Source organism: Nelumbo lutea, chromosome 7 (assembly GCF_056320005.1).
Source record: "Nelumbo lutea isolate HS-2025 chromosome 7, American lotus-T2T, whole genome shotgun sequence".
Taxonomy (NCBI): domain Eukaryota; kingdom Viridiplantae; phylum Streptophyta; class Magnoliopsida; order Proteales; family Nelumbonaceae; genus Nelumbo; species Nelumbo lutea.
This window is the reverse complement of record NC_142690.1, coordinates 24,532,563-24,544,211: the sequence shown is the minus strand read 5'-3', so window position 1 is coordinate 24,544,211 and position 11,649 is coordinate 24,532,563. Positions and strand designations below refer to the sequence as shown.

The window sequence follows — 11,649 nt, the reverse complement described above, 5'->3', positions numbered from 1 at the left end:
GTAAAGAATGTCGGGCTAGAAAAAGAAGTGTATATAATTTTGAAATACTTGGAAACAAACACCTTGTTTCGTAATATCCAACCCAGCAAAAATTAAAAGGCCACATCAAAATTCATACCCTCTCTCTCTCTCTCTGGTCATATACATATCCCACCTCAAAATTCTACTTCAAAATAATGCATGTTGTAGGAAAAACAAAACATTGTTCTATGGAGCTCATTGTAGATCAATCAATTTATAAATCGACTATGATGCATCATTCAAATCAAGGGGAAGCGGCCATAGAATGTGGGACCTACCTCGATAACCAAGTGGCAGTCATAAATAAGCTGATTAAAGCATCATCAACGTTGATGAAGCATGGGCAGCAATGATGAGATAGAGTTGCCTTATAACTTGGACCCAATAATATTATCAGGGAGGATTGGAAGTCTTCATTATAGCATCAATGGAGAAATTAATCTATGGACAATTTCAAACGTCATAGAAAACATTCATGATATGGTCACAAACCTTTTCCTGATTATAAATTCACACGTAAAAGGTTTTTTTTTTTTTTGGATGATATCGGCATATCGCACTGCCCCTCGCCTTGTCCAGTGCTTCCTTCCGCATACCAAAAAAAAAAAAAAATTGGTAGCATCCACACAGCTGGATTAAAATCAATTTCTGTGAAAATCACAGTTAGTCTTCAAGCTAATAAAGACCTTTCAATAAGGTGAACTCATGAATCTTATGTATGCTAATGCTTGGTGGTGTAATGTCATAAACTCGTATTCCCATTTCTTTAGCCCATTATTAACCTTTCCATTGAGATGAGCCCACAGACAAACAAGAAGAAAGTGAAGAACAGTTAATAGGTCTGGAAATGGTGCCCGTTCCATATTCAAATTCAATTCGACCAAGGCAACATGAGTTTCAATCAGTTTTATTATTGGACGGGACATGGAGCCATCCAGTTTGATTGTCTGGATCTGCTTTTCTCCTCTCATTTTGCAACTAATCCTAATGCGCCAGAAAACCCAGTTGTTCCAACTTCTAAAAAAGATACCTTTTGCATTCAGCTAAAATGATTTTCTGTTCTGGTGGTAACTTAAATAGTTTACTTACAATGTATGCATATGAAGATGTTTCACAATGAAATGAGCACTCACAGTTGTTGAGGTTTGCTGGAACTACTTCATAAACATTGCAACAGCCTCATGGATACCACGCCCACTATTCACTGACTTGTAGCAGCGAGACAGTGAATGGGGCCCACTCCAAACGGATCTGGGATCTTTAGAGAAAAGAGTCCCACATAAATCCAAAATCAAAGGATTTTCAAGATAAGTAAGTTCCTCCAAGATTCTGGTACGCCGTTGCCTCTCTTGGGATTCCTGTCACCAAACAGTGAGTGTAAAGTTGCAAATTATTTATTTATTTTTTAATAGTTCTAATGAATGGGTTTATACAACTTTTGGATTTGTTTAAGAGGTGGGACTCATAAAAAGACATTTCTAATTTTGTCGCCTATTGTTTTTTCATGGGTTCCATCATGTCTGAAGAATGGGGTATAAAGAGCTTCATAAACTTGGTTACCATAACTCTTCAGATCATTGTGAAAAAAAAAAAAATACATTTGTTGCACAAAGATGAAAAATGTGGATGGCTATATATAGCATGTGGTAGAAAATAAACTTCCCATCATGCCTAGGATGGCTATATATAATACGTAGCATTTAGTCATAATATCCAAGATGCAAGGCAAATTCAAGTATCTTCATTAGATGTGGCATTTAAAGAACTCACCAATAATTCTATAAGAAAGGCTTCCAGCTTAGCGTCTAAAGTGTCTAGTTTGTGATCCATTGTAGTAACTTTCTACTACAAATAAAAAGCAATTCTAGATCCAATAGAGCCTAGACGATCATGGAGTCGATCCTTCTCTTCATCATAGCTGTTGATCAAATCACCAAACTTGGTATTAACTTAATTTACTGTAGTGTTTCCTATGTTTTACAAAGGTTTGCTTCAATATCTCCAAATATGGTTTTGTACCCCTCTAGATTTAGCTCTGTTCTATGCTTGGCTCTGATATAAAACTGATATAGTACAAAGTAGGGGTCCTACAAATTTTGGATCTGATAGTGAGCTTCATGGGGTGGTGAATGAGGGGCTTCAGGTAAACAGTTTAGAATGAGCCAAATACTAGAAAGGAGAGCCTTTGCTGTTAAGAGTAAGCAGCATAGAGATGTATCACTTAGAAGAAGAAATAGGTCAAAGACAGGGTAAAAAGAGAAAATACAGGCAACAACCAGAATTCACTAAACTAAACTTTATTTCATCACATGAAGTCTTCTCAAAATTCAAGTACAATGACTTTTGTCATAGATTGAATACAAGTTGGATATCCCTCTAAAGATTTTAACTTGGACTCAAAGAGAGAACTTCTAATTGATTTAGAACTAAGACAAACTCATATGAACGCTCAAATAGACCCGGACTCCAAAAACAACTCTAATAACTCATTAGTAATGTTACTAAAACTTCAGAAATTACTAGAAGTAGTAAATAGTTACAGGAATCAATATAAGTAGTAAGTTCATAAGTTACCATAATAGTAATTTTGGAATAACAAGAAAACTTAAAACCTATTCTTAAGACACCTAAAAATAAATTAAAAACAAGACACCTAGAAACCAATATCCTATCATCCAAAAATTCTGCAATTGGAAACTGAATTATTTCCCCATGGATTCTTTCCTTGCTTTCATATCCGAAACAACTTAGAATCCTTTATAGATTTTTCCCTCCCTCTACACCAATGCCATCTTTCAAATATAAAAAGCATCTCATTTTCTGTCTCAACTTCTAGGCTGCATTGAGATTCCTTCTACAATTCAACTTTGGCTTTGAGGAATTCTTTGGAGGGTGTTTTCCTTGATCCCAATAATCTAAATGGTAGAATTTGGATTCCTAAGCCCTTGGGTGTTTTCTCTTATGCTTCCTTCTAAACTTTTGTCTCTTATCAGACTTATCTTGTGAATCTCCTCTTCCCTTCTAATTTCAACTCCATTCTCTAGCAGACTTTTCTTGCAATACCTTGTGAATTGGTGGTGCTTTTCTAAGGTCTCTCTACTCGGCAGTTCGAAGACGACAACTTTTTGATGTCTCAATTTGTAAAGTGATTGATCCTCAATGTGTGGTGATATCTTGTGGTAAGTGTGTGATGCTTCCCTAGTGTTTCAAGTAGAAGTGTGGTGATTTTTTTTTTTTTTTGTGTTTTTCCTAAGTGAAAAGAGTGCTACAGTAGGTGTAAACAACTGTATGACAGTTTGCTTAAGTGATAAATCAATGATTTCTTTCTCACTCATGGCTTCATCAAGTGGTAATACTAAACCTATAGTAGCTGTGCAATCAGACCCCATGAATTCACAGTAACCAATGGTGAAACTCAATGGTACTAATTATATACCATGGGCCAAGTCGGTTTAGACATCTCTCATTGTAAGAGGTGAGTTGAAGTATATCAAGGAGGACCCATTGAAAAGTGGATTGGAAGGGTACAATGAACGGGGTACAAGAGAATGCTCAAATTATGACTGTTCATCGGAATAGTATAGAGAACCATATCAGTGTGAACCTCATGTTTTTTGACACGGAAAAGGAGATCTGGAACCATCCCAAGAAGTTATATTCCGAACAAGATGATGTCACAAGAATATACCAGCTGTACCAAGATTATTTTTCCCTACAAAAGGGGATAAAAGTGTAGAAGAATATTATACTTCCTTGAAAAGCTTAAGGAATGAACTTAATGTTTATCAGCCCCTATTCATTTATTTGAAAATACAACTGGAACAAAGGGAACATCTAGATGTTGCAAGGTTTTACTCAGGGTTGTGGTCTGAATTTGAACTAGTGCAGGCCCCAATCTTAGATAGCGCTGACCTTCCATCTTTGTTTGAGGTTTTCTCCTGCATAAGGAAAGCCTCAACTCCACATAGTGATTATGTTCCATCTTCAGAGAGATCAGTCCTGGTATCTTCCAGAGGAGGTTTTGCAAGCAGAGGTATGCACAGTAGACGTGGAGATGGTTGAGAGGCTTCGGTTGTGGGCCTTGAGGTGGCTGTGGTGGTGGTAAAGAGGTAGGAGGTGCAAGAGGTGGTGATGGTCATAGTGGTAGCTGTAGCTTAACTCGTGAGTGCTCACATTGTGGCTAAGGGCACGGTCAATTTTTGTTATGATCTTTATGGTCCTCTATCCTCTTGGGCCAACCATGCTGTGGTGCAAGATGATTTTGGGAGATATGGTATGGCTGAGGACACTCCTGCTTCAAGTGTTGGCAAGGCCAAAGAAACAATCTCTATCTTACATGAAGAGTATGAAGGGGCTTCACTAGTATGCTTCTTCCAGTACCACCACTACTACACTTGTGAAGTCAGGTACAACCTACCTTGTTTCTAGTTCTACACCTTCACCTTGGGTAATTGATTATGGAGTCTCTGATCATATGACTAGCTCCTCAGATATGTTTGTATCTTTGTTTCTTGCTTCTATGCCTAGGGGTGGCCATGAGCCAAGATTTTTATGAGCTATTCGAACTTGGCTTGTGAAAAGCTTGATTCAGCTCGGTCTAAACCGAGCTTCGAGCCGAGCTTGATCCCAATATATAGGCTCGTTTACTAGTCGAGCCGAACATGAGCCTAATAAAGCCCGCTCGTGAGGCTCATGCATAATACATACATGTATATATATCTATATATCTATATTTATCCACCACTAGAGTCTTTGTTGTTGAAAAATCCACCACCCTTAGATCTTGATCTTCCTATTGCTCTTCTTATAAGGGTAAGTGTGCTTGCATAGATCATCCTCTTTCTCAGTATGTCTATTTTTCTCACTTATCTCCTTCACATCAGTGGTTTATCTCCTTTTTATCCTCTATTTCTCTACGGTGTTCTATACTGGAAGCCCTCTCATCTCTTGATTGATGAAGGCAATGGATGACGGATTTCATGCCCTTCAATCCAACAATACTTGGGATCTTATTTCCATACCTCCTAGGAATGGATTATTTAGAGACTCTCACTAGTGGAAAAGATAGGCTTTGTATAGGTAATCATCTCCTTACCTGCCCATTTTGATTGGCCCTTGTTTCAGCTTGATGTCAAAAATAATTTCCTCTATGGTGATCTTTAGGAGGTGTATATGGAGCAACCTCCTAGGTATGTTGCTTAGGGGGAGTCATGAAAGGTATGACAGTTGGCTATCTATGGGCTCAAGCAATCACTATGAGCATTGGTCACTTTAGTAGTATGGCACAAGATTTTGGTTTAAAACAATGCAGTGTTGATTGCTTCGTGTTTAGCATGGATTCTTCATCTGGGAAAATGTCCTAGCAGTTTATCTTGATGATATTGTTCTTATTGGCAATGACACACATGGAATTAGTGAGTTGAAATAATTCCTACAGCAACATTTTCAAACTAAGGATCTGGGAACCTTAATCTAAGAATTGAGATAGCTCGATTGAAGTGGGGAATCTCTTTGTCTCAACAAAAGTATGTTTTAGACATGTTAGATGAAACTAGGTTATTGGGATCCAATCTAGTGGAATCTCCCAATGGATACCAATGTGAAGATGACTGATAGTTAGGGGAGCCATTAGAAGACCTTGCAAGATAGAAAAACTAGTAGGCAAGCTAATCTATCTCACTATCACTAGGCTTTACATTTCCTTTAGGCTATGTTTGGTTTGAAGGAAAAGGTAAGGAAAGGAAGGAAAAGGTAGAGAACCCTATAAAAGGTTTGTAAAGGTTTCCCTACCTTTCCCTTCCTTTCCCTACTTTTTCCTTCAAACCAAACACAGCCTTAGTGTTGGAGTCCTTAGTCAATTCATACAAAATCCTACAATTGATCATTAGGATGGTGTTATGAGGGTGTTGAAGTTTTAAAGGGTGATCTTGGTAGTGGGTTGTTGTATAAGAAGGGGGAGTTGTCTCTAAATGGTATTCAAATGTAGATTGGGCACGGTCTCCAATAGACACAAAGTCTACTATAGGTTATTGTACCTTCTTGTATGGGAACCTTGTCACTTGGAAGTGCAAGAAGTAGTGTGGTTGCTAGAAGTAGTGTTGAAGCTAAATATAGGGAAATGACCCATACCTATGACTAGGGGTGTCAATGCACTGGTTTTGGGTTGGACCCTGTCCAAATCAAAATCAATTTGGACAGATTGGACAGACCAATAAGACATATTGAATTGGACTAGTCCAAACTTGATAGTCCAAAGTATTTATTGGATTGAATTGGACTTGGTCCATTTGTAATGGATTTATATTGGATTGGGTCGGTTTGAACCAATATCCAGTCTATTGATAGAAGACAAGAATATAGGTGTTAATGGACCAGATTTGGATTGAAATGGATCTAAATTAAAACCATTTTGAACAGATTGGGCGGTCCAAGCATTGAATTGGACCAATCCAAAATGGTCCAAAGTTCATCAGGCTGGATTGGACCTAATCCATTAATAATGGACACATATTGGTTTGGTTGAAGCATCTTCTTCAAGAAATGAATATTCCAGTTTGTCAGCTCATTAAATTGTTCTATGACAACCAATCCGCAACACATGTTGCCTCAATCCAATGTTTCATGAAAGAACTAAACATATATTGAAGTTGATTGTTATTTTGTGAGAGAGAAGGTGGCAAATGGAGATATTGTTACAAAACACAAACTGGAACTTTATGACATATGCTCCAGCTTGAGGGGGAGTGTTAGAATTAGTCGACAAGGGCATCCTTGTCATTTTCTAGTTGTTATTTTCTTTCCTATATCAGTTTTACTTGTCTGGGGCATTGTTGTAATTTCAGCTATTAATGAATAGTAAGACATACTGGGTCAACAATGAGAGGAGTGTTAGTTCAACTTCTCCTTGTTGTTCTCCCTTTTCTTCTCTCCTTATCTTCTACCTCTCCTTTACTATTTTCCCTTTTTCTTTTTCTTTCACTTTTCTTATAGTTTTTGAAGTAAGTACAGGCGCAAAAGCTTGGGCTTGACTAGAACTCAAGTTGGGCTTGGGTAGTCCGAGGCAAGACAAACCCAACACAAGCCCGGATGATCTATAATATATTCCATTTATAAATGTAAATTGTGCATTTGAAACATAGTTTTCAATGCCTAATCACATAGGCGATGGATTTTTTTTTAATAAACCGATGAACCCTAGGGTAGTTCTCTAGGTTTCATAGAAACTAGCAACCCCATCTTTCCTTATAATTATCTATAATTTCCACGAAAGTAGTATAAACTTCATACTGATGTATAGAAAACTAACATATTCATGAGAAGAAAAAGAAGAAAGAAACGAAAATTTAGAAAATATAGGGGTTGAACCCCTGTTTTGTCCTAGGAAAAGAAGAAAAGAAAAGGTGGAGTAAGAAGACGAATGTGTTGATTGGACAGAATTTTAAGTTCTTCCATACTTATTGCTTGAGGTATTGAAGTCTTTGATGGTTCAAGAAAGCATACAGTGATATGTGTGTTGATTACTCTAACAAATTAGAAAATAATTAAAAAATTAGTATATAAACACACAAAATGAATATTTTAGTTTAATAATGAGACGACCCTCCATGGGTGCCTTGTTGCTTAGGCGTTGCCTTGACAACTATGATTTCAAATGCTTATATTCATACACCATACTTTGAGAGTATATTTACAATATGTATATGATCAACCCGGGTCCATTCTCATTCACAAACATGTCATACACGTAATGTTATGCATGTGACTATGTATTTTCTTTTATTCTATATCTAAGTAGGGCATAAAACCCAAATGAAAGGTAAAACTGCAAAACATGAGCAAGAAAACTATAACCGACCTACTTGCCTATGCCCACTCAAGTTTGAGTTATTTTGAGGTTACCAGGTTGGGCTTGGGCTGGACAACTCAGGTTTTGACCTTAGGTTGGGATGGACACAGTCCCAAGGTCCAGGTCTCGAGGTTGGACCTGGGCTGGTCTAAAACCTGATTCCTGACTTGCACCACTAATTCCATTATTCCCATCTCAAAATCAATGTCAGTTAGCAAAATTTCTGTTAGTGGTGTTAGTGAAGGGGTATTTCAGTCTTTGTACTTGTTGAGAATGTTGATGTGTACTGTTATGTTAGTTCGAGTGCATCTTACTTAAAGAAGGGCACTTAAGTCTTTTCCAATAAGCTAATAATATAATAACAGGTCTGGCCGAATCTAGGGATTAACTTTTTCTCTAATTCGAACCAGCCTTTCTCTCTTTCCTCTCCTTTCTCTCTTCTTCTTTCCTCTTCTACTTGCTGTTTACTTTACTTTACAATCAACGAACAAGACAGAATTCTAGGGCAGGTCAAACTTCAACATGGTATCAGAGCGAGGTTCAACAAATCAGACTTGCTAGAATTCTGTCTTCTGCGCATTCGAATTAGGGTTTCTCTTGGGTTTCTCAGCTGTGAGTTGGAGACTGGGAAAAGGGCTGAAAAGGAGTGATCGCCCTCTTCCCTAGGAGGTTCCTATGCCCCCGATTGTGTCGTTGGTGATTGGTTGCTGTGGTTTCTAAGCCCTAGTTAGGGTTGGTACGTGTGGTGCAGTGGTGTCTCAACCCTTCGTGTGGTTGGCCTTCAGGCGACGAGGTAAAGTTTTTTTTATGCATATTTTCTGTTATGGAATATATGAGTGGTGTAGTACAGTTCGCATGATAGGTTTTCAGATTGCAGTATGCTAGGGTTTATGCTAGGGTTTATTCTGGTTTGTGTGTGATTCGAAGGGCAATAGTGTCTACTTAATGATGAAACTTCCTGTAGCTGTGGATTAGGGTTTGTGGTGTTACAAGTGTGGTTTTCAGCATTTGATATCGCTGAAATCAGTGTGTAGATTTCGGTGAGTAGGGTTTGTGGTGTTGCAGTTCTCAGCATTTATTACTGTTGAAATCAATGTGCAAATTTCGGTGAAGTGTCTGTGTGTAGTGCTCATAATTCAGTGCTCAGAATTCAGTGATAAGGGAGTTCGGCAATGGCAGATAACAGTGATAGTAAACCTAGTGTCATGATATCTACTGACTACCTGAATGTTCAAATGACCTCCATTCAACTGAATGGAGAGAATTATGTCCCTTGGGCCAAGTCTGTAGAGGTTTTTCTGAAGGCGAAGAAGAAAGTGAAGCATATAAGAGAGGAGAAACCCCCCGCTAATTCTTAGGAGTATGAAGACTGGGAACAAGAAGATGCACAGATTATTACATGGTTGTGGAACAGTATGGAACCCAAAATCGGTGTGAACTTCATGTTTCTTGACACAACCAAAGAGATGTGGGATCATGCTAAGAAACAGTATTCAGGTCAGGATAATACCACTAGGGTATATCAACTGTATCAGGAATACTTCAATTTGCAACAGGGAAATCAGAGCCTTGAGGAGTACTATGCCAGTGTGAGGAATATCCGTAATGAGTTAAATGTCTACCATCCTCACTTCTGATGTCAAAGTTCAACAACAACAGCGAGAGCAGCTTGATGTGACACGGTTTCTGGTGGGGCTGAAGTCTGAGTACGAACCAGTACGAGCTCAGATACTAGGGGGATCTGCTCTTCCATCTTTAGAGGAGGTGTTTGCTCGTCTTCGGAGGGCTTCCATTGGATCTATGGATTCTAATGTCTCCGATAAATCAGCATTTGCAGTGTCGAAAGGTCGAGGTGGCAGAAGTGGGGCTCGAGGAGCCCAGCCTAGCAGGAGTGGTAGTGGTGGACCTACACATATTCGTGGTAGTGGTCGTACTGGGGGCAGGGATTCAGGGGGAGCTCGTGGTAGAGGACGTGGCTCGGGTCCACGGAAGTGTACTCATTGTGGATTGGATGGACATACCATTAACTACTGCTATGACTTACATGGTCCTCCCTCGACGTGGGCCAACCATGCCATAACTAGTGACACCAGTTTCAGCTCTAGAGAGGAGAACCGGTCAGCTGACCCGATGCCTTCTACTCCCTCAGATGGTCCAGGCAAGGAGATGGTGAGTGTTCCTCGGGATGAGTATGAGAGGTTTGTTCAACCAAGTCACAACAGAACACAACTTCCTTTGCACACTCAGGTATGGCTTGTTTGGCATCCACACCCAACCCCTGGATTATTGACTTTGGAGCCTCCGATCACATGACTGAAACTCCAGGTGTGTTTTCATCTCTCACTCATTGCTCAACATCACAATTTGTTACCCTTGCTAATGGCTCCACATCATCTATCTGTGGTGTTGGTAATGTTGACCTAGACCCTGTATCCCTATCCTCTGTTTTATATGTACCTAAGCTTCCATTTAATCTTATGTCTGTTAGTAAGCTGACCAAGTCCCTTAAGTGCTCTATCACATTTTACCCTTCTATGTGTGTTTTTCAGGATCTCAAAACGGGGATGAAGATTGGTGGAGGGCATGAAGCCGGTGGACTGTATTATCTTGATGGTGGTGGACGAACGTCGACGGCCCTTCAGTCATCCATTTCTCCTCTCCAGTGGCATTGTAGATTTGGTCATCCTTCGTTGAAAGTGTTGCAGTCCTTAGTCCCTTCATTGAGTCAACTTTCTGTTTTAGATTGTGAGTCGTGTCAATTTGGGAAACACCATCGTGTTCCCTTTCGTTCTAGGGTCGATAACCGTGTGTCAAGTCTTTTTTCTTTAATTCATTCAGATGTTTGGGGTCCTTATAAAGTGATGTCATATAATGGATACCGATATTTTGTTATTTTTGTTGACGACTGTTCAAGAATGACGTGGCTCTATTTAATGAAAGAAAGAAGTTAATTATTTGCCATCTTCCAGAAATTTTATGCTGAGATCCGCAATCAATTTGGCGTTCACATCAAAATTTTCCGTTCTGATAATGGTCATGAATACTTGTCTTCATCTTTTCAAGAATACTTGGACCAACATGGCATTATACACCAAACTTCATGTATCTACACTCCGCAGCAAAATGGGGTGGTTGAGAGAAAGAACTGCCATCTTGTAGAAACGGCACGCTCCCTCATGCACCACATGAATGTTCCCAAAACCTTTTGGAGCGATGCAATGCTCACCTCTTGTTTCTTAATTAATCGGATGCCCATGTCTATCCTTGATGGTCGTTCTCCTTTTAGTGTCTTATTCCCCAACATGTCTCCGTTTCCGCTTTCTCCTCGGGTATTTGGGTGTGTCTGCTTCGTTCATAATCTGGGTCCCGGGACTGACAAGTTAGATGCACGTTCCCTGAAGTGTATCTTCCTTGGCTATTCCCAAACTCAGAAAGGGTACAAGTGTTATCATCCCAGTTCTCGCCGTTCCTTGGTATGTGCTGATGTTACATTCTTCGAGTCTACTCCGTTCTTCGTGGGGTCCGGTGCTGCTGCTTCCTCCTCATCACCACCTCCTCTTCCTTTTCCTGTGGCTGATCCACCTCCTTTGGTTCCAGTCATGCCTACGTCCTTGCTTCCGGTGCCACCGTCGGTTGACCGTCCACCCATCCGTCACGTGTATACACATCGCCCGCGTGTACCAGCTGCAGCTCCTCCAGCTTCATCACTGTCGACAGATCCAACTCCAGCTCCGACACCAGCCTCTGACCTAGATCTTCCTATTGCCTTCCGGAAAGGTAAA

At 39.7% G+C, this 11,649-nt stretch overlaps 1 protein-coding gene across 6 annotated transcripts in view; it reads right to left on the bottom strand.

Annotated features, from left to right (window-relative positions):
- Positions 1–1,036: 1,036 nt before the first annotated feature.
- LOC148845709 (DNA-binding bromodomain-containing protein) overlaps positions 1,037–11,649 on the bottom strand; it is a 48,912-nt gene continuing 38,299 nt past the window's right edge. For all 6 annotated transcript variants that reach the window (XM_088954477.1, XM_088954481.1, XM_088954480.1 and 3 more), the window contains exon 9: positions 1,037–1,379. In XM_088954477.1, coding sequence (XP_088810603.1) covers positions 1,176–1,379 — 204 coding nt within the window. In that variant the 3' untranslated portion in view covers positions 1,037–1,175. The remainder of the gene's footprint in view (positions 1,380–11,649) is intronic.